The sequence below is a fragment of the Chiloscyllium plagiosum genome, chromosome 19 (assembly GCF_004010195.1).
Source record: "Chiloscyllium plagiosum isolate BGI_BamShark_2017 chromosome 19, ASM401019v2, whole genome shotgun sequence".
Lineage (NCBI taxonomy): Eukaryota > Metazoa > Chordata > Chondrichthyes > Orectolobiformes > Hemiscylliidae > Chiloscyllium > Chiloscyllium plagiosum.
The window spans coordinates 28382649-28408671 of NC_057728.1; the positions used below are offsets into that span (position 1 = coordinate 28382649).

Here is a 26023-nt window from a genome sequence, read left to right on the forward strand (position 1 = left end):
TTTTAGTTAAATACATTTGATTTGTAGCATTTATTTAATAATTTTCCTACAGTGGCCTTAGCAACAAAACTGTCTTCGTGATTTTTGAGATTTGTAGCTCAGGTTGATGATAAGTATGTAACCATGTAACTGTCTCCGCAATCCAGGGCGAAACCTATTCTATGAATGATGACAAACATTTTCTGTACATTGAACAAGATGATTATACTTTCATTGAGATAATATTAAATATTAAATATTGCCTTAGAAAATCCTCTGGCTTTGGCAATTTTCCTAAGAACATGAAATTTTGTAGACAGACAGACTTCTCACTACAAAACTGACATTCTGTACAAATTAATTCCAACCATGCACCAGAGAAATATATCTACTTCAAGGATTAAATTCTGTGGGTTTATTTGATAAATTGATTGCAATGCACAACTGACATCTATTTGTTTTGATTCGGGAAATGGAGTGTAGAATATTTGGTGGATTTCTTTGCACAATGCACATGATGGAAAGTTGATGCCATATCATGACTGAAATTGGGTCTCTGAAGGAGGCGAATCAAATTATTGACATTGTTTCAGCCTGGAATTGCTCTGAAAAGTGGCTGCATCTCTTTCTGCAGCATCAAACAGGCACACTTTCCAGCAGGCCATCCTGAGCACCGAGTGGAGACAGTTTGAGCTCAGAATTCAGGTTGCCACACAGCAGTGGATCTTTCCTCGATTTCTCGAACTGCAACAAGTCATCAGCCGGACGAATGTGGTGAAGAATGCGCTACAGGAGAAAAATATATTCATGTATTTGTAACCAACATCAGAATGGATCATTGGCAGGTGCCTTAGCAGTGAATTTAAATGTCGCGTGTATTTTGACACAGTAGGCAAGCAAAACAGTTTAGCCTCAATCCTCACATGATACTCAGTTTAGTTGGGAATTTTGGTGCAATGTTCAATGTATCCTTTGTGATTTTCCAGATGCTGTTGTAATAGACTGAAAAATCATACAGGACTATCTGACTCTTGTGCCATGAGTCCCAATAACAGTCCTCAGAAATCAAAATGATGCACCAAGAGCACTGACTTTTCATTTGCTAGTTGAGCCTGGAGTCACCCCAATGATCCCCATTCCACTTTCCTGCCTTCAAGCTAACTTTTCAAATTTCATTTGGTTCATGCTGCAAGACATAGGAACTGATTCTTCTTTTAAAGATACATATGTTAATATGTTTTAATGTGCATGCTTCATATAAGATGACGTCTAATAAACCAAACACAACTGTAATCATGATGCAAGTGTTCTGCTGTCATCAACTATAAGCAAAAATCAGCTATTTGCAGCTTATCTCAAAGATTGAAATGTTTAAGCCTTAGCGCAACCCTGCTAAAATCAACCAGGGTGCTCAACAGCAGTACGGCTAAAACATAGATCAAGTCATAAAGTAACCTGTCAGACTTGAATTCTTTAAGAAGTCAAGACAGACATTTTGGTACCTAACTTAAATCTCCCTTGGGGAGTGAATGAAAGAACAGGAGAAGCACTCCAACCTCATGAATGTCAGTGGGTTGGACAGAAGGATTTTGCATTCTTCATCCCTTGTTGAATGTCCCAATGGCAGGAGCAGAAATATATGGGACCTTCACTCAGAGTCCAAACAAGTGGCTACATAAAAGAACACACTGGACAATGAATTAGCTATGCAAAGATGAGCAGCTTGGTTAATCATGTGACAGGACAGGCAGGAAGTCATCAGCCCCAAAGGTACAAGAGCCATCATTCAACATCACCCATATAGACATTAACTTGCTAATATCTAGTGACATCCTTCAGGCTGGTTTTCACTGAAACTTCTGCCATTTCCTTTTTGAATGGTCTCCTTGGATCCCTAGAGTTGGTGCTCCCTCATCCTTGCCCCATCCAAATGTAATAGACTCCCTCCTGAAGTCCTGAAAGTCTTGAACACCCCTCCAATCCACCCTTTGACCTGCTGTCACCACCTTTCAACTACTGTAGCATTCCCTTATGCAGACAATGAGTGGCCCTACAATGTAGCAATGCTTCCTTGAAGATTCTCCTTCAGGTCCTCTGGGAAAGGCAGGAAGCTCTGCTCTTCAATGATGGCAGCAGCTACAAGTGAATCTGGGTCCAGATCTACAAAAGGCTCAATGACTTCTTGCACTTTACAAGGTGAACTGCCATGGTGTAGTCACTGCAAAGGGCATCCACAAGGTAAACAGAGATAGATATTTGCCAGATGGAGTTTGGGTTGAAGGCCTCAGCATTAAGTGGACAAAATGAGCTGAATATGTGAGAGCCAGATCATGCTCTGAATATAATAACTATTGCAGGAACGGTTACTAGGGGATTTGTACAACTAGAAACTATCACAGACCTACATGGTCATTCAAAGGTTATGGTCCATTGTGACTACACTCAATATTTCTATCAATCTGTGAGACAAAGGAAGGCATTAAAACACAGAAGAGGAGATGGCACAGAGAATTTTGTAACTCTGGCATCCAATGTATAGTTTAATAAATGTGGTGTCCAGATGGGCTGTCACTCACTCTCTCAATGAAGGGAGCCATATACACATACACACGTCAGAGACTTAACTCACCTGAGGCCTGGATGGGCTCCTTAACTCATGTATGGATATATAAGCCATCTAGAAACACTGCCAGATGTGTACATTGCAGGTGCAGCTTTTGCTCCTTGTTGACTCCAGACACATGTTATTAACCAAAAACTGAACAACACTTCCCTCCCACACACTGCTCCCAGTGTGATTGACCAAAGCTCTGCTTGCCATCATCAGCAGTTCAGGTTTTGATCTTTTTGATAGTCACAAAGTGCTACCAAATTCCTTTGAGATTTCTATCTCTTTTGCAGAGATCCAAGGTTGTCCTAAAGGCATGGAGACTTTTGAGAGATAAATGTGTACTGAAGAGGGAATGTACTTTCCAATACATGCATCTGACTACAGATCATCTGGAGTATTATATGACCAATGCTGGACACATGAATGCTATATTTTGCACCTACTACTAGGATTTTGGTGCACACCCGCTAGGTTGCTCACTTTGTTGGGGTTCCATACATTTTGCCAGTATGTTACATTTTCCAAGCTCTAACACCTCTTCTTCCATTGGCAAGAGGCGGTCCATTTAAGGCACACTATCTTGTTCTCTCACTGAGTCTCTCATATCCTTCTTATGCTATGGGGCCGAGAGCTGAGGTTTGCCAAGAATCTTGTATAAGTTCAGCATAAACACTTTGCTCTTATACTCTATACCTCTATAAATACAGGATACTGTATGCTTTATTAACTACACTCTTTGTCCTGCCACCTCAGTGATCTATGCACATATAAATCCATGTCCTACTTCTCCTTAAACATTGTATCTGCCATTTTATATTGTTGGTCCATACTCCTCCTTCCAAACTGCATCATCTCACACTTTTCCACATCAAACTTCGGCAGGCACCTCTCTGCACACTCCACCAACCTGTCTCTATTCTTCTGGAGTACAACACTATCCTCATGGATTATAATGATGCCACGTTTCACATCACACAAACTCTGAAATTGTCCCTGCATATCCAGATCTAGATTATTAACATATATACATATCAGGAAAAACAAGGATCCTAATACTGACTTCTTGGAATTCCATTATAAATCTTAACCTTTTTCCCAAAATATATGCATTAATCACCACTCTTTGCTTCCAATTAGTCAGCCAATTTTGCATCCTCATTGCTACTATTTCATTTTTTTATGAATTATAACTTTATTCATACATCTGTTGTACAGTATTGTCAAATGTCTTTTGAAAGTTCATGCAAAGCTCATCAACAGAATTATCCTCATCAAGCCTCACTGTTACCTCTTCAAAAGAAACTCCAGCAAGTTAAACAAATAAAAAAGTAGTTTGAAGCTGAGATTGTGTGTCCTGCATGGTCTGTTGCCTCCCAGGCGCAAGGGAACGGCGCGTAACATAATGGCTGGATAAACTTCTGGGAAAAGTGAGGATGAACAACCAGCGTTTATGGTTCATGTAGGAATCAGCAACAGCTTGAAGGACTTTCAGGATCAGTTTCAGGAATTAAGGATTAGGTTGAAGCTCAGTACCTCCAGGGCAGTAATCTCAGAAATACTACCTGTGCCACAAGCTTCACCAGTTAGGCAAAGGCAGATCAGGGAGGTAAATGCATGCCTTGTGAAATCGTGTAGAGTGGATGAGGTTATATATTTGGGACACTGGGATCACATTGGGAAAGAAGAAAGCTGCTCAGAAGAGATGGTCTTCACGTGAACTGAAATGGAAATAAACTCCTGGCTGAGAGACTAAATAATGCCATGGGTTGACTAATGGGCCTAGTTTTAGAAGCACCAGAGAGGGCAAAACAAAGAAGTCAGGGAATGAAGAAAAATAAGTGAGGGAAGGTTTGTACTTTGACAGTAAACAAAGAAATGATCACCTATCAAAAGGCAGGAAAGAAATAAGGACAGGGTTAAGTCATATGTATGCAAATATATAGAGTATAGTGAACAAAATCCAGGAACTCAAAGTAGCAATTGCTATAGGGGCATATGACATAACAGTATAGACAGAAATGTGGCTCAAGCTAGAACATTCCAGCTTATAAGGTTTTTAGTAGGAATAGGGTGTGTTAAAAAGGAAAGGGGTGTAGCAGTCTTAGTAAGAGATATTATCACTACCCTTGAACGAGATACAGTTCCCACATTAGAAACTACAGTACAATGTTGATTATCCGAACATCGATTATCTGAATTTCAGTTTATCTGAACAAGATCTCAAGGTCCTGATGTCTGGGTAAACTGTGTTATCCAAATACTCAACTATCCAAACATTCGATTGTCCGAATAAAATACTGCCCGCCTGTGTCGTTTGGGTAATCAAGGTTGCCCTGTATATGGTTGGAAGTGAGAAGCAGGAAGGCAGTAGTGACTTTGTTGTCACAGTACATTTCCAGTCCTATATAGATGGAAGCTGTGCTGAATCCGTTCTTGGAAAATGAGATAGGCCAAGTGAAGAATATCAGCATGGTGGAGCGACCATTACATAAAAAGGCTCAATATTAGATTAGAAAAGGATAAAATCAGTCAAGGAATAAGATTCCAGACTAGAAAAGGGCAAATTTTATGGGGCTAAAACTTGAACTGGATCAGGTTGTTTGGGAACACACTTGGTGCCTAAGACTGTGGGTGACAAATGAGAGACTTTTAAAAGAATGATAAAGAGTGTGCAAGCTAGGTACATATTGTGAGAAATAAATATAGCCATCCAGGATTTGGATACCCTAAGGATATAGATGAGAAAACAAGAAAGAAAAATGAAACATATGGTATGTACCAGGCTAATACTAGCAATAGAAGTCAAGAGAAGTATCTCAAATGCATGAGAGAGGCTAAGAGTAGAATAAGAAAGGTTACAAGGAAGTATGAGAAAAGAATGGCAGGCTACACTTAAACAAATAGCAAAATGTTCTTCAAACATACTTATAATAAAAGATTAGTCAAGGATAGAGTGGGGACCATAAGGAACAAGCACAGTTAGCTGGTTATCGAAGCAAAGGGGCACTCGATGAAGATGACAATGGCCCAGTTGAAAATGTGGATGTTAAGTGATCAATAAAGGTGTTAAAATGGTGAGTAGCACTCCAGGTAGAGAAGTTAACAGATCAGGGTGGTATGTATCCTAGATTTCTGAGGCAGGTATGGGAGTAAATTGCGGAGCCATTAACAGAAATGTTTTGGGCCTCACTGACACCAAATTAGTCCTGGGAGACTAGAAGATTGCAAACATGACACCATCTATTAAAGGAAGGGACAAAGGATAACCCAGGAAACTACAAACCTGTCAGCTCAACATCAATAGTGGCAAAACAAAAGGAGTCCATAAGAAGATAAAAATACACAGAGAAAAATAAGTTAGTACGAGACAGAAAACATGGCTTTGTTAAGGTAGGTCATGTATGACAAATTTAATTGAGTTCTTTTTTGAGTTGACACTGGTGGTGGATAAGGATAGTGCTGAGGATGGTGTATATTTGAATTTTCAGAACGCATTTGATACAGTGCCACATAACAAGTTGGTTAGCAAATTAGAAATACTTGGGATTGATGGGTTCTTGGCAGCATGGATTAGAAGTTGGCTAAAAAAATAGAAAACAGATGGACATTTCTCAGACTGAAGAGTTGAAAGTGATGCCCCTTGAGGGTCGGTGTTTGAACTATTATGTTTTCTGATTAAATAAACCATTTTGAGATGGTTATTGAGAGCAAAATCTCTAAATTTGCAGATGATATTAAGTTAAGAAGAATAGTAAATTGTGGGGATGACACTGAGCAACTTTATTGGGTGAATGCGAGCACAGACCTGGCCAATGCAGAGTAATGTGAGGTAAACCATTTTGGTAGAAGCAACATGGAGAGATGACATTGGATCAATGGTACAAATTTGGTGGGAGTACTGGTGCAGATGGATCATGGCTTCAAGTGTGTAATTCTCTGAAAGTGGCCAGGGAAGTTGAAACAGTTGTTAAGAAGGCTTTTCGGATCCATGGATTTATAAATAGAGGTGAACAGTATAAAAGCAAAGAAGTAATTTCACACCTCTAAAAATCATGTGTCAAACCACATTTAATATTGTGTTTAGTTCTGGGCATCTTATTTAAAGGGAGGATGTTAAAGCCTTGGAGAGAGTTCAAAAAAGATTTACTATAATAATATTAGAAATGAGGGATTTTAGTTACAAGGGAAGATTAGAGAAATTGTGCTTATTCTCCTTGGAGCTTATTCGTCTTGGTGGGCGGCACAGTGGCACAGTGGTTAGCACTGCTGCCTCACAGCGCCAGAGACCCGGGTTGGGGTAGATGTAAGGGTATGGGTGGGTTACGCTTCGGGCGGGTCGGTGTGGACTTGTTGGGCCGAAGGGCCTATTTCCACACTGTAATGTAATGTAATGTAATCTAAGATTAAGAAGCAACCAGTGAAGCTCTCTTGCTCCATAGAATTGTTAAAAACTGCTAGTATCTAGTATATGCCCTAGTTCAATTCATTGGCTTATCATGTATCTCCTTCAGGGGGTTGTACCTTGAGAACTGAATGGATTCTACTGATCCCTAGTGATAAGATTGATCTTTGTCTCTTAGGCTTGAGCTCTGTCGATTCTCAACTTTTTGCTTCTCTCAAATTTTCCATTGACTGTAATAAATCTGCCAAAGACTCATCAGCAATTCCATCAACAATTCTGTCTCTTATGAATTTTGACTTTAGTCACCAGAGTCACAGTTTTCCACCGGTCTGTAGAGTCACTAACCTAATTCTTTACGGATTTGCTTGGATGCTGAACTCTATCAAATATTGCGCTTTCATGAATTTTATTCATCCTGCAGTCTAAGCAATTGTTGTCAAAAATATAAATTGCTTCTTTTATACTTTCGTGACCTCCAATGCCATCAGCTACACTCCAAAATGTGCACAAAAGCATACTTCCTTGCCCAGCTTATGAATTAGTACCGAGTATGGGAGCAATTCTGTGTCATAAAAATTGCATCCAATTCTATTTGGCCCAACTCGGAAATTAAATCTTCCTGGCAAAATAACTCCTGTTTCCATGTTGTTTGAACATGATTATTTGTTTCACTTGTTTAAAAGATATTCTTCCATATAGCAATGCTGTTACTGCACTGCTGTACTGGAAGCTTTTCCTGCACTTTTCCAGTTAAAGTGGAGAATTCCTATCGTTTGCAGGTAAAATGAAATCATTCAAAGAGTAAGGGGATTTAGCAATACTGTCAGATTGGAAAAACTGGGGTAGTTCTTCACAGGGAAAAACAACATTGAGGGTGTGGTACAAGGATCTAAAAGAGTTAATACTGAAGATTTCCCCCGAGAATCACAGATTTCTCTAAATGGATTCTACTAATTGTGACCTTATTAAACAATTGCCAATTTCCTTAAAGGCTTTACTGAATGAGTCCTACTGCCTACAGGAAAGATTTCTATTCTCTTAAAGGGAATTGAATTCTTCATAATTCTGTATAAAAGCCCTTTTTGCCATGTTGTCACAATTTTTTCTGGACGAATCCCATTATGCTAACTAGATTATTCCTGCCTTTATCATGGTTGAACTAATCAATCTCCAGCCTTTTTGAGGCCTCAATGGTATTCCAATAGGCTTCATCCATTTAAACTTCTAAATTGCTCCTCCATCACTTTAATTCTCAATGTATGACAGCCTTGGAGCTGTCATTTAAAAAAAAAATTCTATTGTGGCCTGAGATTTCCCTGTCACCATGCCTGGCGGTGCTGTTTTACTATGATGGCGATACTTGATTTGAGAGTAACTATTTCACTTTCTTCTCGCTTTCCAAGACTGTAAATTGCACCAGTTTTTTTTTAAAAGAAAGGTTTTCCACTTGCCACCTTAATCCTTTGAGATCCTAAGCTGTTCTTCCAATCTAAATTCCCTTAATCTTCAAATGATTCTGGTAAAACCCTCTGAACCAGGAACTGAAGTACACATGGGTGAATTTCTAGTACTGCACTGGAAAATTCAATCATGGAGGAAACCACTCAGAGGGGTGACCCCTTTAGATGACAGGGACTGGACTGATGAGGAACAGGTCCTCTAATTGAAGAAGCTACATCTCTCTGCCTCCTCTAATGACATATTTTCTCTCTCTCCTGCCCCTGGCCTGTCCTCAAATAAAAGAAGTTCTGGGTATAGGAGCAGCCAAGACAGAGGGAAGGGAACATGTGAATGGAAATGCTACTCTGGGTACAGGACCACTGCCTGAAGGAGGGTTTGTCAAGGTCAGAGCAGAACTGGATGAATTGGCTGTCAGCTGGTTGGAGCAAGATAAATGCTTCTTTGTGGTTGGACTCACGTTTTAGCCTTGACAGAATAAGGGAGGTTCAAGGTCTGGTAGAATGAACACATGACACAGGTGGGGGCAGCCTGGTATTGAGTGGAGAGAAACTCACCCACCTTGGCCCAGGTCAGGTTACTCACATGGCTTTCCAGTCTGCTTAAAAGATGGAGATGAAGCTTTGGAGAGCTCTCCAACTCATTGTTCATGTGGATGAAGGAGATAGCCAGGAGTTGGGAAAGGAAAGGCTCACTAACTGTCACCAATGTTCAAACACTTCAGCCTGAAGTTGTGATGTCAAATGAGCAGTAGTTCAAAGCTGGATAGTGGCATCATGAAGTAGACTGGTCTGGTATTGGAGAAGATTTCTGTGAACTCAGCATTGACGAATAGGTGGTGTGAAGATGACCCACTATCCAGTTAATTGAAAAGACATTTTAGATGATTGCGTTTCAACCCAGAAGCTGGAGGTGTCTAGATGTCAATTTTGGAATATATATCAATCTATACTGAGAAAATAATGTTTTTATTTTTCTCAGGAAGAAACTATCAGCTCTCTTAGCTTTCTGTGATTCTAGGAGAAAAAGTGTATTCAAAAAATATGTTAATTAACATCAATGCAGCAAAATATGAAGTCACTGCTAATAAAATTGAACAGATGGTTCATCAACAACTGCAGCACAATATTAAATCTGCAACTTATTTTCCACAAATTTGTGAAGATAAATGTCATTAATTAAATCGTAAACAGCTGAAATCCCTTTCGACATTTTGTGTCCTTTATATTCTATTCCAGAAAAATGCAAGGGTTCATAATTAAGCATAGAGTGACTGAATATCCTGAAGATTTTTAGCCAATCAGGGAGAACTTGTAAATGATCGATAACGCCTGACAAATCTCAAGAATTTTTTGGAGTGCTGAATAAAGTGGTGACCAAGAGAATGTCTGTAGCCGTCATTTATATGAGCTTCCTGCAAGCATCAGATAAAGTCTTTCACAAGAAACTTGTTAAAGTTGAAGCTCATGAAATTGAAGGGACATAATTGATCTAGTTTAAGAAGTTGGCTGTGGCAAAAGAAAGCTTACTCAACTCAGATCACTGAAACAAAAACCTCAGTTATTCGTGTGTCTTCTCATAGCTAAAGCTATTCATCACTTGTGTCATCTTAATGAATTGTTTCTCCAGCCTCACGAAGGCCTTGACATTCCCCCCATAAAAAATCACAACCCAGGAGAAGTTTGAGAAAGTCGACTTGGTTTTAATGGGTATCAACTTTGTTTTTGCTGAAAGGGGCTCTGCCATGATTTGCTCTAGAATTTACCTGGAATGTTCATTGATGCTGAATGATGTGAGGCCAGAGACAAGTTAATCCTGCTGAACTGTTTAAAGTACTATATTTTATCTATTCTTTGTCACAATGACATAAAAAATGGGCTATTGAACTTTGAAGTCCATCTACCAATTTAATACTCATGACATTCATGAGAAGGAACAGTTTTTAAAAAGGGCCACAGGGATTACCAGTCAGCCAAGTTTCATGACACTGAATCTAGATTCAACTAATGACAGTCTAAGCTGAAATCAACATTTTCTACATGGAAGTGGAACTCGTCAGCCATCCCTATGGGAGGTGCACAAGGGTCCTGATTTGCACCTTTATGAGAAACTGTTGGAGATCAAATATCACCTTCATTCACCATGCTGAGAAAACCAATATTAGCTGATGGAATATCCTACCAACTTTTATTTCATGAGCTTTTTTTGACAGATGAGAAGAGATGGATTTTTGACTGTAGAACTGAATACTGGCTTGAAAAGGTTTTCTCTTTCTCTCAAGAAGAAAAGCACTCGGTAACAACACTGACTGGAAGGAAACATCAGAAAACTGAGAACTTAAAAGATGGCTCTGATATTCACGGCTGCCAAAGGCCAAGAAACTAAATAACCCATCAAGTTCTGAAACTAAAACTTTATGCCTTGGGAATATTCCGAAGACACTTAAACGTATATTTATTCATCTTCCCTTATACTGAGCACAGTCCACTTTTAACTCTTTGCGTGTCTGTGTGTGTGTGCATGTTGTTTCTGGTGTGTGCCCAAGTGACTACACAAAGGCCTTCAGTGTAATGTATGATCTGGACGTTTAACAGGCAATAAACTTGTGCTTTTTTAACTTGAAGAATCTTCACAATTGGCTTCTTACTGATAAGAACTTAAAGCTTTGTTGTAACCAACCAAGGAGGTTGAGAAGTCAATATTGAAAGAAGATCAGTGGGCCTCTTCTAGTATTTTGACTAACCTTCATTCCTCATCCATGATTTAAAAAAAAACACTAATTCATCTCAGCATTGTTGGTATGACCATGCTTTGCACAAATCGATTCCCTGCATCATAACAGTGATTACACTTTCCTAGGATGTCCGGAGGTCATAAAATGTGCTGTATAAATGCAAGTTCATTCTTTTTAAACAACCAGCTGCAGGGTACTAATATACTCTGAAAGAAATAACTATTTATCAGAGTAAAACTGAATAAGCCCAACTATTAGTAAAGCAAAATCACTATAATACTTTAAACATTATCGATGTAAAGAGAGACACATTGTTAAAGCTGCTTGCCTTGAATTCATGAGGAGAAATGCATGAAACCTAAAAGGTCAAATTCCAAAAATGGGATAATGATTGTAGTGGTAGCATTGTCTAAGGAGTCTTCCAAAAAGAAGGGAAGGAAGTAGGAATGAAAATTGTGGCAGTGGTACAAAGGGAACTTGTTTCCAAAAGAATACACCACTGAGGAAGACATAGTTCATAACAGTCATGAAAAGTATTTTCAAAACAGGGAAAATAGGTCTGAGTCTGACTTATTCAGTTATAGCATCAACTGGGATTATAATGCAATACATAGCCAAGAATGATCTGATCAGGATAATCTTTATACTGAAGAATAACTTTGATATAGTCAAACTTGCACCTGACCAAATGACTCAAGTTCTATTGATAAGATCCATGGTACACATTCTTACTGCTATAATCAGTATCCCACTTAATTTCCAACAATTGGATTTGATATGTGCAATCCTATTACAATGAAAGCATGTTAATTTCTTTACATCACTTTTTTGTTTTGGATTCTTTCTTTTATTATTTTGATATCTTATGCCTGTTTCCTCAAACATAGTGCTTTGTCAATTCACAAATATTCTATTCCTCCTTTTCTCTATGTTGTGTCCACTAACAAGTGCAGATAGCTTTGTTATAGTCAGAAACTGAGAAGGAAACAGCTAATTTCTTAACTAGCACACTGAGGAAACAGCACTACTCCACCTTTGGTCCACCTTTGGGCAGCACGGTGGCACAGTGGTTAGCACTGCTACCTCACAGCGCCAGAGACCCGGGGTTCAATTCCCGCCTCAGGCAACTGTCTGTGTGGAGTTTGCACATTCTCCCTGTGTCTGCGTGGGTTTCCTCTGGGTGCTCCGGTTTCCTCCCACGGTCCAAAGAAAATGTGCAGGTTAGGTGAATTGGTCATGTTAAATTGCCCGTTGTGTTAGGTGAAGGGGTAAATGTAAGGGAATGGGTCTGGGTGGGTTGCTCTTCAGAGGGTCAGTGTGGACTTGTTGGGCTGAAGTGCCTGTTTCCGCACTGTAAGCAATCTAATCTACTACAAATCCCCAGGATATAGCAAAGTATGAAAAAGTATTGGAAAACAGAAGTTAAGCTAACATTCCATGTTGATACCATTCAATGGTTGCATGAGCAGTATTTTTCACTAATATGTCACTGCAGTCAGCCCAAAAAGAGTTTTCTTTCATATCAAATGGTTATACAGTGTGCAGTATGAATTCATGTGCGAGAGCAATGCTGGGTACTTAGAATATACATCTCAATGACTGACTGATCAAAGCAAATGTGTTCCTCTGGCTGCTTGTAATGCACAGAAAAGGTTGCACTCAACCAGGCCATCCTTGCAAACCTGAAAACTGAACATTTGCTTTTTCATCTAATTCTGCTGTTAGGCAGCACTTGCTGCACCGTTTTGAGTCCACTGATAACTGCACTAACAATCTAGTTAAGGTAATCAGTCATGTTTATAATGGGGTCAAAGAAATAGGAGGTGGTGCACCGGTAAAGTCATTGGACTCGCAATCCAGAATCCCAATTGGGTTCAAGTCTAATCATTGGAGATGGTGAAATTTGAATTAAACAAAATCTAATGGTGATCGCGTAATCTCTATTTTCATTAAAACCCCATCTGGTTCACTAATTTCCTATAGGGAATGAAAACTACCATTCTGGTTTGGTCTACATGTGACTCCAGTAAAATGTGCTTGGCTCTTAACTGCCCTCCAGGCAATTGAGGATGGCCAATAAATGTTCACCTAGGTAATGGTCTTACATTCCATTAATGAATTTAAAAAATGCTTGCTCTGTCGTGCTGTGGAGTCTATGGACCATGTACATGTGGGGTGTAGGCATCTGCACTCCCTTTTTGCTTTCCTCAAGAACCTTCTTTTATGTTTTTGGTTGCACTTCATTCCCATGCTTCTGATCTTTGGCCATCTGGTGCGGAGGTGGGAGGGTAGGTTAGAGGACCTCCTTGTGGGTCTGCTCCTGGACCTGGCCAGGCTGGCCATAAACAGGTCCAGGTAGAAGGCCATGGAAGGGGTCATCATGGCCGATTGCCTGCCCCCTTCCATAGTTCTGTTCGAGCCCGGGTGTCCCTGGAAAAGGAGTACGTGGTGTCCGCCAACACCCTCAAGGTTTTCAAGGATTGGTGGGCACTGCGGTGTGTGGAATGTTTTATTTCACCCTCCAATTCTGAATTGATTTAATTCCAACCGCCTCCCCGCGCTTCACTTTTTCGATCACCTAGGCACTGCTCTTTGATGAGAAGGGCACTGTTTGTCACTGGTCACCCGGATGTCTCCTTTCTTTCTGGTGATGGAATATGAATAAAGTTTTCTGCACTCGTTGTTTCTTCACTGTGTCCCACACCTGCACACACATGACATGGGTGCTGGGGAAAAATAAGTACTACCGCTCTTTGCACTAGTGTAGGGGTTTACAAAAGAATTTTTTAAAAAATGACTTACTCACACTTGCTAAAAATAACACATTTCATGTGGAGGGATCTGTTCCCTGCATAAAAAACAAAAGACATGCTCAAGTCTTACACCTTTCTTGAATTACTTGGAAATATGGGGAACTCACAATTCACTGTTACCTTCTGCATGACAATAACTTGGTCAATCAAAGACAACACTATCAACTAGCAGCACCCTAAACTCTCATATTTTAAATCGTTGATTTAAATTTGTAACTTCTGTATTTGTCCCCATGCGAGCAAGAAGGAAAGCTTTGACAACATGTCTCATCTCAACAATAAAAATGTTATTTGAAATACTTACACAAAAGTAAAGCACATATTTTCCATTGTTACTATAACAATTTATGTGAAAGGAAATTGCCTGGTATAGCTCAATGATTCAATTTTTAGCTTAAGGGTTTAAAATCTCCTATTGCAGTATTTCAAAATGGCAATAAATTGTCATCCCTCAGTCCTGTGGTTGCAAATCTTTTAGTAACTATTCTGCAGATGCATGACAGCAGCAGGGAAGCTTCTGTAAAACTGAAAAGCACTTGAACGTAAACTACTAAGTTCCTCTGCCATTGGAGGGGTTTGGACATAAAATTGGATGTATCATCCCAAACGCTCTTTATATGAGGCTATCGGTTATTTTACATTCAATGTAGAACCAACAACAAGGGCACACTCGAGACATGTGCATCTTATTTGCAAATCGCATTATGAAGTTTGGCACAAATAATTTGATTTTTGTCCACAGTGTGAACTTTGCCCATAAAGGTAGTGTGCAGGGATTCCTTTTACTAGGTGTTCCTGCTCCCTGATATTTTCTGAACTTAATATGCATTGTTTGATAGTCCAGATCCCAAAATTAATTAATTAATAATTTCTTTTCAAAAGAGAATGTGGCTAGAGTCTAGGTGTGGACAGGGGAATAAAGGAGTTTTGAGCACCCTCACTTCAATATTAGGTGTCAGCTATATTCGCTAGCTCAATGAGAAGGAGTATCCCATGAAAACACTGGAAAATTAATGGTAATATTATCGATCTCATGAAATGCTATCATTACTGGACAGTATCGGTGAATATGTCAATCCTAAAGTTATCATCCTAGTCTGAGGACTTTCTGAACCCATGCTGATTGTGATTCTGATAGGATTTTATAACATACCATTCAGACATAGTAGTCATGATTTGGAGATGCCGGTTGTTGGACTGGGGTGTACAAAGTTACAAATCACACCACACCAGGTTATAGTCCAACAGGTTTGATTGGAAGCACGAGCATGTTGGACTATAACCTGATGTTGTGTGATTTGTAACTTTATACACTCAGACATAATCCTGGTTTTAGCACAGTCAGCAATTGTTACCATTCAAAGTCTGTAAACAAAATAATGCATTACCTCTTTAAGGGTGCCTTCAGTCGTGCAGATCTTGTAAAGCATCCAAAAAGGAACACATGACACGGAGGAGAATGCAAGAAACCATCCCAAAGCATAGCCCCATATTGGATATACATATGTTTTGTTGTATTTGAGAGGGCTGTATTTAATCAGTGAGAAAAAGCAAGTACCCTGAAAGAAAAGAACATGAAGAAGTTACCAGCTGCGATGCATTGCAGAAGGGCAAATTGAAGAGAAAGCACATTGGAACTACGAAGGAAGAGAGAGGATTTGGAGTTCAATGTGAGGTATGGCAATGTTACCGATCCTGGCCAGGACAGAATCAGAGGTCAGCAACTTGTCTACTTCAGGAGTTTACAAAAATGAGACCAAATGACTTCCAGAGGTAACTTAAACATACACCTTGCCAGTCGGTTATTTGATATCATTGATGAAGTTTGGAAGCTTGCCCTCAAGCCATATCATGTGATACAGAAAGAAAGAAAGATGAAAGAAAATAAATTATATATTTCAAACAAAAAAAAAGCCAAGAGAAAATGAGCATTATGGGGGCAACTTAAACCATACCCACCTCGACTGGAATTTAATGGGATCAATCAGCCATCCTCTGGAACTTGCCTGAATTTTCCTCTCAAAACAATTTGACTGAGTTCTTTGATGAAGTAACCTTGAGGGTGGATGAGGGTAGTGCAGATGATGGAGTGCATCTGAACTTGCCAAAGGCTTTTGATGACGTACCACATAAAAAAACATTGTTAGCAATCTCATGAGATTGAAGAGGTTGAGGCAGCACAGATGCAAAATTAGGTAAGAGGCAAGAAGGTAGTGGTGAACAGCTGCTTATCAGGCTGGAGGAAAGTACACAGTGGTGTCCCTCAGGATGTGGAGGTGCCGGTGTTGGACTGGCATAGACAAGGTCAAAAGTCACATGACACCAGGTTACAGTTCAATAGGTTTAGTTGAAATCACAAGCTTTCCATGCGCTGTCCCTTCGGCAGGTGAAGTGAGGAGAGGCAAACAGTCACAGAAATTATAAGCAGAGAGATAAAAAGATCATACAAATGGTGTGAGCGACTGTCGATAGACCGAAGAATAGGTCTCTGCAGAGTGTCAGATAGTGTGAGTAAAGTGCCAATTGTTAAATTGCAAGTGAAGGGACGACCTGTAATCTGACTAATTGAGGCAGCGAGATATTTGCAAGAAAATAAAACCAGGGTGGAGCTGGAGACAAATCAAATGACTGGAATAATATGGGTATAAAGACTCTCATGCCAAGAATCTAACCAAAGTAACAAGTAATCAAAAACTTTACAAACTAATTAAGGTAGAACAAGTTATCAAGGTGATGGTGTCAAAATAGGACAGGAAGGAAGATTTTACAGATACAAAACAGTATGATAAGGGTCACGTGTAGCGTGACATGAATCCAAGATCACGCTTGAGGTCATCTTCACATCTTGGCTATTACATTCTGATTGGTGATTCTGTGTATCTCGAAGGCCACCTTGGAAGAAGCTTACTCAAAGATAGGAGGCTGAACGTCCTTGACTGCTGAAGTGTTCCCTGACTGGGAGGGAACATCTCTGTCTGGCAATTGTTGTGCAGTGTCCGTTCATCCATTGTTGTAGCATCTGCATGGTCTCGCCAATATACCATGCCTCGGGCCATCCTTGCCTGCAGCATATGAGGTATGCAACATTGGCAGAATCATATGAGTATCTGTCACATACGTGGTGGGCGGTGTTCTCAATTGTGATGGTAGTATCCATGTTGGTGATCTGGCATGTCTTGCAGAGATTTGTGTGGTGTTGTGCTTGATGTTGTCCTGAAGGCTGGATAGTTTGCTGTGAATGATGGTCTGTTCAAGATTTGGTGATTGTTTGAAGGCAAGAAGTGGGGTTGTAGAGATAATCTTGGTTAGACATTCATCATCATTGATGCCATGTTGAAGGCCGCAAAGAACATGGTTCCATTTCTCTGCTCTGGGGAAATACTGTACGATAAAGGGTACTTGACTGGTTGTATCCTGTCTCTATCTTCTAAGGAGGTCGTTGTGGTTTCTTGCTGTAGTATGTCAGAACTGGCAATGTAGTTGAGCATCGTATCCCATTCTTAAGGGGCTGTCTTTCGACATCTTTAGATGTCCGTCGCATTCCTCCTCATCTGAACAGTGCTTGTCCATAGGGGATGGCTTCTTCAACATGTTTAATGTGGATGCTAGAGAAGTGCAGCATTGTGAGGGTATCTAAAAGCTTGTGGTAGAGTGAGGTATTGAGGTGTCTGTCCTTGACAGAGGTACATATGTTGAAAAATGATTTTGAAGAGTAACCCATGGTAAGTCTGATGCTGTGATGAAACTTGTTGATATCATTGTGTAGTTGTTTCAGTGATTCCTCACCATGAGTTCAAAGGAAGAAAATGTTGTCAATATATCTGGTGTATAACATTGGTTGAAGATCCAAAGTGAGCAAAGATGTCTTATTTGAATGTGTGCATGAAAATGTTGGCAAATGTTATCTCCATAGCTGTTCCATGTGTCTGGATGAAGAACTGATTGTCGAAGGTGAAGAAGTTATGGTTGCGGGTGAAGCAGATGAGTTGTAGGAAGGCGCCTTTATTTGCAGTTATTAGTATTGAATACTGAGGCCATTGTAGCAATGCCATCATTGTGGGGGATGCTGGTGTACAGTGCCAAAATGTCCATTGTGACAAGAAATGTTCCTGGTTTGACTAGTCCATGGGTGCTGAGTTTCTGTAAGAAATCTGTAGTGCCATGATAGAAGCTGGGGGTTCCTTGCACAATGGGTATCAAAATGCCTTCGACATAGTCAGACAGATTCTCACAGAGGGTTCCATTGCCTGATATGATGGGGTGTCCAGGTGTATTGGCTTTGTGTATCTTCGGAAGGCAGCAGAAGTCACCTATGCAAGAAGCACACAGGATGAGAGTCCTTAGGGTACTCAGAAGGACTGAATCAAAAGTCTTGATCAGTCTGTTGAGTTGACAGGTGTGTCCTTTGTTTGGATTGGCAGGTTTTTGTCTGTAGTTCTCCAGGCTGTTCAGTTGTTGCTACACTTCTTTGCAGTAGTCCACTCTATTCTGTATGACGATGGTTCCTCCTTTGTCTGCTGGCTTGATGACAATGTTGCAATTGGTCTTGAGAGCATGGATGGTGTTGTGAAGTGCTTAGGTGACATTCTGCACTATCTTGTGAGTGCGGCTGATGAATCTGCCATTAATGCATCTCCTGATGGCTTGTTTTGATGAAATCCAAATTTTGCAGGGTTTGCTGATGATAAAACTTTAAATTGTAATAAACAGCGAGGGGGACAGCAGCAAGACTTTTGGAAAACATTTACAGACTGGAGAAATTAGCAGACGCAAATAGGTAGCAGTATAGTGAATACATTACTGGACTAGTAATCGAGAGATCCAGATTAATACTCTAATACCATGGCTCATATCCCTTCACGGAAGATGGTTGAATTTGAATTAATTAATAATTCCTAATTGTTCTTCAACATTATTGGCTCCAGAATCTGACAGTTATACCCATTAATAGCTGGAACCTTCCTTCTGGGCATACTCTGTTCAATTGTCTAGAGCAACCTTTCCCTGGCTGTACTTCCCCTAAATGCTGGAGAAGACCTAATCCTGTTCAGAGCCTGGTTTGCTGAGTGCTTATTCACTCTCCCTACCACCTATGCATCGGCAAAATCAGTCCCTTATCAAGGACACCAAATTGTCCTTTATAACTTTTCGATCCTTTTATAGGGTACTGGAGATGCCCTGTAGGATCTGTGACTTGCTCCCTAGTGGGCGGCACGGTGGCACAGTGGTTAGCACTGCTGCCTCACAGCGCCAGAGACCTGGGTTCAAATCCCGCCTCAGGCGACTGACTGTGTGGAGTTTGCACGTTCTCCCTGTGTCTGCGTGGGTTTCTTCCGGCTGCTCCGGTTTTCTCCCACAGTCCAAAGATGTGCAGGTAAGGTGAATTGGCCATGCTAAATTACCTGTAGTGTTAGGTAAGGGGTAAATGTAGGGGAATGGGTGGGTTGCGCTTCGGCGGGTCAGTGTGAACTTGTTGGGCCGAAGGGCCTGTTTCCACACTGTAATGTAATGTAATCTAAAATGATATGAGAAGTACAATGGGAAAAAAGGGATGACTGCCCCAGGAAGACGTGGGCTGAGATAGAGACAAAGTTGGTCAATGTCACAAATAAAGAAATAGGCAATCTTAACAATGGACTGCTGGGATGGAAGTTCATTTCAGAGTCAAAATGATGCCAAGGCCACAAACAACCTGTTTCAACCTCAGACAGGAAGAGGAATGGAATTGGTAATGAGAAAACAGAGTTTTTCCTTTGGAATTGAAGTGAATGGCTAGTACAAACAATTGAAGAAAGTCACTTTGACATGGATGGCCATTTGTATTTGCAATTCTGCAAACCTTTGTACCTATTTGAACAGTTTTAGATGCATTACATTGTGAAAAAAAAGCTGGGTTTGTAACATAATTGAAACCTTACTATTTGGACTGAAATTGGAAGAAATGAGAAGCTTACAAGACATATGCCAGGAGTAAAGATGAGCCAACACCACTTCATGTATGACCAGGGCCTGTATCCAATCATTGCCTCAATGTTGTCATAGATACGGTTGACACCTGAACAGTGAAATACAGTGTATAGTTAGTTTGATTATAACATGATATTTCATATTCTAATATGAAATCTCCAGTGCATCTTGTCAATATCATACATTGCTGCTATTGAACGTAAGTCATGGAGAGACTGTTTATGAGAATGTTTGTGGATGTGCCAATCAAGCAGGCAGTTTTGTCCTGGATGGTCTCAGGCTTCTTGGGTGTTGTTGGAGCTGCAGTTATCCAGGCAAGTGGGGAGTATTCCATCACATTCCTGACTAGTCCAGTTCAGTTCCTAGTCAATGATAACCCTAGCATGTTGATGGTGGAAAATTCACGGATGGGTATTAATTCCAGTTGCATAAAGCAATGGATATTTGTCTGTTAGCTCAGAAGCTTTGAAAACTGGAATCTGTACGCTGAACAAAATATAAAGTTTGGCACTTTACAATCACAGTTTCCAGCTTTACCATAAGAATTCCATAATGAACAATATTGAAAGCCTTAAAATCAAATAAAAATTGTACTGGGGGATTAACTCTCTTTGGGAACAATCAGCAATCTATGAAGCAACTACAATTTGTCTACATGTTATTTATTGCAGCAAAGAGTAACTCGTTCCTTTCCGTGTATTCTCTAGTCCCTAAAATTTAACAACATACACACTACAATTTTGGTATTATTGAAGATCACAGAGAGGCACTACACATTTAAGACAGATAAATGGCAGCATTATATAAACGTTCTCATCTACTTTATATACTGTAAATTTATTGGTCATCCAGTCTGATAGCCACAATTGGACTGACAAGAGGTCAGATAGTTAGTCAGTCAACTAAATGTCTAATGTAATATTAATATAAGCAAGCACGAAGCCCAGACTTGGGCGAGTCTGAGATATAATTCGTTATTAGTAAACTTCCAGATATCTGTCTCATTCAGCACATGAGTCTCTGTGGTATATGTTAAGTGGCCTAATATATAGAAATCTCTGCATCAACAATAACTTGAAGAGTCTGGATATTCTGAGGAGTCAAATTATCTGTGTTTCTACTAGGGTCTTCTGAAACCACTGTCTGTGAGAAGTTTGTACATTCTCCCCATTTCTGTGTGGGTTTCCTCTGGATGCTTCGGTTTCCTCCCACAGTCCAAAAATATGCAGGTAAGATGGATTGGCCATGCTAAATTGCCCATAGTGTCTGGGGATTTGCAGGGTTAAAGGAATGGGAGCGGGTGGGTCTACGTGGGATGCTCTTCAGAGGTTCAGTGTGAACTTGATGGGCAAAATGAGCAGATTCCATTGTTGGAATTCTATGAATATGGTTGGTTGAGGAAGCAAATGTGCTTATGACACATGCTATTCTCAATAAATAAAGCACCCACAAAGCCCACTTAGAATTAAAATCAGGGCCACAGTACCCCCTCCCTCAGTCACAATCAATAAGGATATTTTGATACCAGCCTGTAATGTTCTGTCATGTGTCTAAAGTCATATACATACCATATACCCAACTGACACAGGCTGTTTCAAACAGTGACAGGAGCAGAATAGATGTTCCACTGACTGCGTAGGTATCAAAAAGTTGAAAAACATATATGCCACCCTGAAGAAAGAAAATCAGAAATAAAAATCACAGGTTCTATCTCACTAAGACTACCACACTTCAATTGGAAAACAAGAATAAACAATTGAATTCAAATCAGTTATTCCTTCCGAAAAAATATAATGCAAATTAAAATGCTGACTAAACCTTCTTGCTGCTAGGGGAGTAACATTTGGAATTTTTATTCTTAGACATTTTGTACTTTTCAACAAACTCAGAAATCAAAACTTCACTGTGGTCTTCCAAATCAGGAAACATTTAAGAACAGAAAAATAGACCTTCATCCTGCACTTATAGGTGGGGTGGGGTGGGTGGGGTGTTAGGTCAGGGCTTCGATGTGAGGAGGAGGTGGAGTTGGCGTGACTGGTCAGGATCCCTGACATGGGGAGGAGGCAGGGTGGGAGTGACCGGTCAAGGTCCCTGACAGGGAGGCGGAGTGGGGGTGACCAGTCAGGGTACCTGACATGGAGGTGGGGTGGGGGTGACTGGATAGGTTCCCCGACATGGAGGCAGTGTGGGGGTGACCAGTCAGGGTACCTGACATGGAGGCAGGGTGGGGGTGACCAGTCAGGGTACCCGACATGGAGGCAGGGTGGGGGATGACCGGATAGGGTTCCCGACATGGAGGCAGGGTGGGGGTGACCAGTCAGGATACCCGACATGGAGGCAGGACGGGGGTGACCAGTCAGGGTACCCGACATGGAGGCGGGGCAGGGGATGACCGGATGGGGTCCCCGACATGGAGGCGGGGCGGGGGTGATCAGTCAGAGTCCCCGACGTGGAGGCGGGGCGGGGTTCACCAGTCAGAGTACCCAACATGGAGGAGGGGTGGGCGTGACCGGATAGGTTCCCCGACATGGAGGCTGGGTGGGGATGACCAGTCAGGGTACCCAACATGGGGGCGGGGTGGGGTGACTGGATAGGGTCTCCGACATGGAGGCTGGGTGGGGGTGACCTGTCAGGGTCCCCGACATTGGAGGGAAGTGGGGGTGACTGGATAGGGTCCCCAACATGGAGGCAGGGTGGGGGTGACCAGTCAGGGTACCCGACATGAGGAGAAGGTGAGTGGGGGTGATCAGTCAGGATCCACGACATTGGAGGCAGGGTGGGGGTGACCAGTCAGGGTCCCCAACATGGAGGCAGGGTGGGGGTGACCAGTCAGGGTACCCGACATGGGGAGAAGGTGGGTGGGGGTGATCAGTCAGGATCCACGATATCGGAGGGAGGTGGGGATGACTGGATAGGGTGCCCAACATGGAGGCAGGGTGGGGGTGACCAGTCAGGGTACCCGACATGGGGAGGAGGTGGGTGGGGGTGATCAATCAGGATCCACGACATTGGAGGGAGGTGTGGGTGACTGGAGAGGGTCTCCAACATGGAGACAGTTTGGGGGTGACCAGTCAGTGTTCCTGACATGGGGAGGAGGTGGGGTGGGGTGACCGATCATGGTCCCCGACATGGAGGTGAGCAGAGTGTCTGGTTAGGGTCCCCGACATGGAGGTGAGCGGAGTGACCAGTTAGGGTCCCTGACATCGAGGTGGGGTGGGGGTGACCAGTCAGGGTCCCCGACATGGGGAGGAGGTGGGTGGGGGTGATCAGTCAGGATCCACGACATTGAAGGGAGGTGGGGGTGACTGGATAGGGTCTCCAACATGAAGACGGTTTGGGGGTGACCAGTCAGTGTTCCTGACATGGGGAGGAGGTGGGGTGGGGTGACCGGTCATGGTCCCCGACATGGAGGTGAGCAGAGTGTCTGGTTAGGGTCCCCGACATGGAGGTGAGTGGAGTGACCGGTTAGGGTCCCTGACATCGAGGTGGGGTGGGGCTGACCGGTCAGGGTCGCCAACATGGAGGCGGGGGCCAGTCATAATCTCTATCCAAGTGAGAGGAACAGCCAAAGTTCCAGACTCATGAAAGAAGACCTGTAGAAATCTGACTAAATTTCCTTACTAGAAATTTGACCAATATACTGCTGTATTTACAAATTGTGGTAGAGAAAGGACAATCATTATGCCAGTTTAGCTTGGAACCTTCAAGCTGCTGCAGCTTACCCGAACAGACAGATTGAGCTTGCACACAATTTCAATCTGTTTATTTGAGACATTAGAAAAAAAACTTCTCACCTCTGTCAGCATTAATAGACCAATAGCAAATGAAAAGATTGAGATGCCCATGATAACCATCATCCTGGAATATTTTCTTTGGGAAATCTCAGGAAACATATCCAATATTGCTGTTGCCAAGCTTTCTATACCTACAAACTAAAACAAGAACTAATTACCAAGCAGAAAACTGAACAAAACAAAATTTCAAGCATCACATAAATTTCAGTTCTCTAAAGGTAAGATTTTAGAATTAGTTTTTGGATATCCTTTTGATTCAGGGAGTCTTACAGCATAAAAGAACACTAATCTATTGCACCTATATTAGCTTGCTGTTCAAATCTCTTCACTATACTACTCTGTTCCTATAATCCTGCAGATGATCCTTTTCAGTTTTAATAACTAATTTAATGTTAAAATGCTTCGCTGAATTTAGTTACACTACAGTTTCAAATAATGCATTTCAGTTCGTCACACAACACATTGTCAAAGAAATTCTCATCATCTTCTAGTTCTTCTGCCAATTACCATAAACCTGAGTCCTTTGGTCATCAACCCTCCCATTTACTCTAGCAAAACCATAAATCACATTGACCTTTGCTCCGTGGACAGAGTAAACCCAGAGTTTTCAAATCCTGACATTCCCAATCGTCAACCTCCAACTCAATCTTCCTCACTGCTGCACCATCCTTTGAGCCCAACCTTTAATCTCCCTCACTTTTGGCCCTTTGACTCAATCTTACACCTCTGATCTTTACCTGCTCCCTGCACCAATCTATCCCAGTACTTGGACTGTGACAGGATCAGATATGCCAGAAACATGTACAAAGGTCAGTGTCATCAAACATTAAACAATTTAACATAATTAACTGTTAATACCTTTTAAAGATTTTAAGTAACCTTTTAAAGCTTTTTAAAAATCAGTTCAAATAATAAACATTGAGAGTTATTTTGAAAAGTAATAAAGTGAACTGTCATTAAGAAACTTGCATTCATTAACTCAGTCTAATGCCTTCCCTGTTTAGGAAAAGACAAAGCAGAGTTTATTTCTTACATTTTTTTAAGCAGTACCTGACTGTCCAGACCCAGGAGGATAATCATGATAAAGAACAAACAGGCCCAAAGCTGAGGGAAAGCTATCAATGTAATTGCCTTTGGATAGACAATGAAAGCTAGACCAGGACCTACAAGAGATAGAGGCAGAGGGGTTAGAAAAAAAACAAAATGTAACAAGAAGAAAAAATGTAAACTTCTGCTGATTTATTGGCTTTTGTAATCTGGCTGTCTTTAAGAAGCTCAGGATCCCATTTGTTGCTTTAATGACATTCTCAAGCTGCCTTGCCAATTTCAAAACTTTGCGCATGTTTAGGCCAGGTGTCTCTGTTCCTGCCTCCCCTCATTCTTCTTACTAAATGTAGTACTCCTCTTTATTCACATGGAACTTCACCTGCCACACATCCATCTGATCCACCAACCTGTTTCAGTCCTTTTGAAGATTATCACTATTCTCTTCCTAATTCACAATCCTTCTGGGTTCTGTATTATTTGTGTATTTTGCCCTGCACATACAGGTCTAAATCATTAATATATATCAAGAAAATCAGTGATTATAGTATTGATCCCTGTGGACATTCACTACATAACAACTGTGAGTCTGAGAAACAACAGTCAGCCCTTGTCACTCAGCAAGCTTGATATCCACGATCCCATTTTCACTTTTATTCCATCAGTTTTAATTTTGCAGAAAATCTATTGTATGAGACTGTATAAAATATTTTTTGAACTCTATGTTTAAAAACTCATCCATCATATTAGTTTCATGTACTATTTCTACTAACTCATTTCTGATGCTCTTCCCTAATTAATCCAGTTAATTGCATCCCTGATCATTGTTACATTCTCCTTTTACTATTGTGAAATAGTAATATGGGTTCTTAATTTGAAAATAAAGAGTATATATAGTTAGTATGTGCAGGGAGCTAAATACATCTTGCACTTATCACTTCTACTTCAGATTGCTCAATAAATCAAGGGAATACTACGCATATCCAGGTGAGGCAGTGTCTGGAGGAGGTGTTGATGTATATTTTGTTCCACAAATCCGGACGACACAAGTTTCAGTACAACAGTGGATATTTGTTAGTAAGGGATGATATTCAGTCCCTTGCGCGGGGGGACCTAGAGTCAGGAGATGTAGAGTCAGTGTGGATAGAGCTTCGAAATACCAAGGGTAAAAAGACCCTCTTGGGAGTCATCTACAGACCCCCAAACAGTAGTCTGGATGTC

At 41.1% G+C, this 26023-nt stretch overlaps 1 protein-coding gene across 2 annotated transcripts in view; it reads right to left on the reverse strand.

The window, feature by feature from the left end:
• LOC122559632 (sodium- and chloride-dependent GABA transporter 2-like) overlaps positions 1–26023 on the reverse strand; it is an 83712-nt gene continuing 57689 nt past the window's right edge. For both annotated transcript variants that reach the window (XM_043709430.1, XM_043709431.1), the window contains exons 9-14: positions 24809–24921; positions 23759–23896; positions 21533–21635; positions 19952–20052; positions 15386–15556; positions 1–765 (exon numbers count right to left, since the gene is read on the reverse strand). In XM_043709430.1, the coding sequence (XP_043565365.1) occupies positions 616–765; positions 15386–15556; positions 19952–20052; positions 21533–21635; positions 23759–23896; positions 24809–24921 (776 nt within the window). In that variant the 3' untranslated portion in view covers positions 1–615. The remainder of the gene's footprint in view (positions 766–15385; positions 15557–19951; positions 20053–21532; positions 21636–23758; positions 23897–24808; positions 24922–26023) is intronic.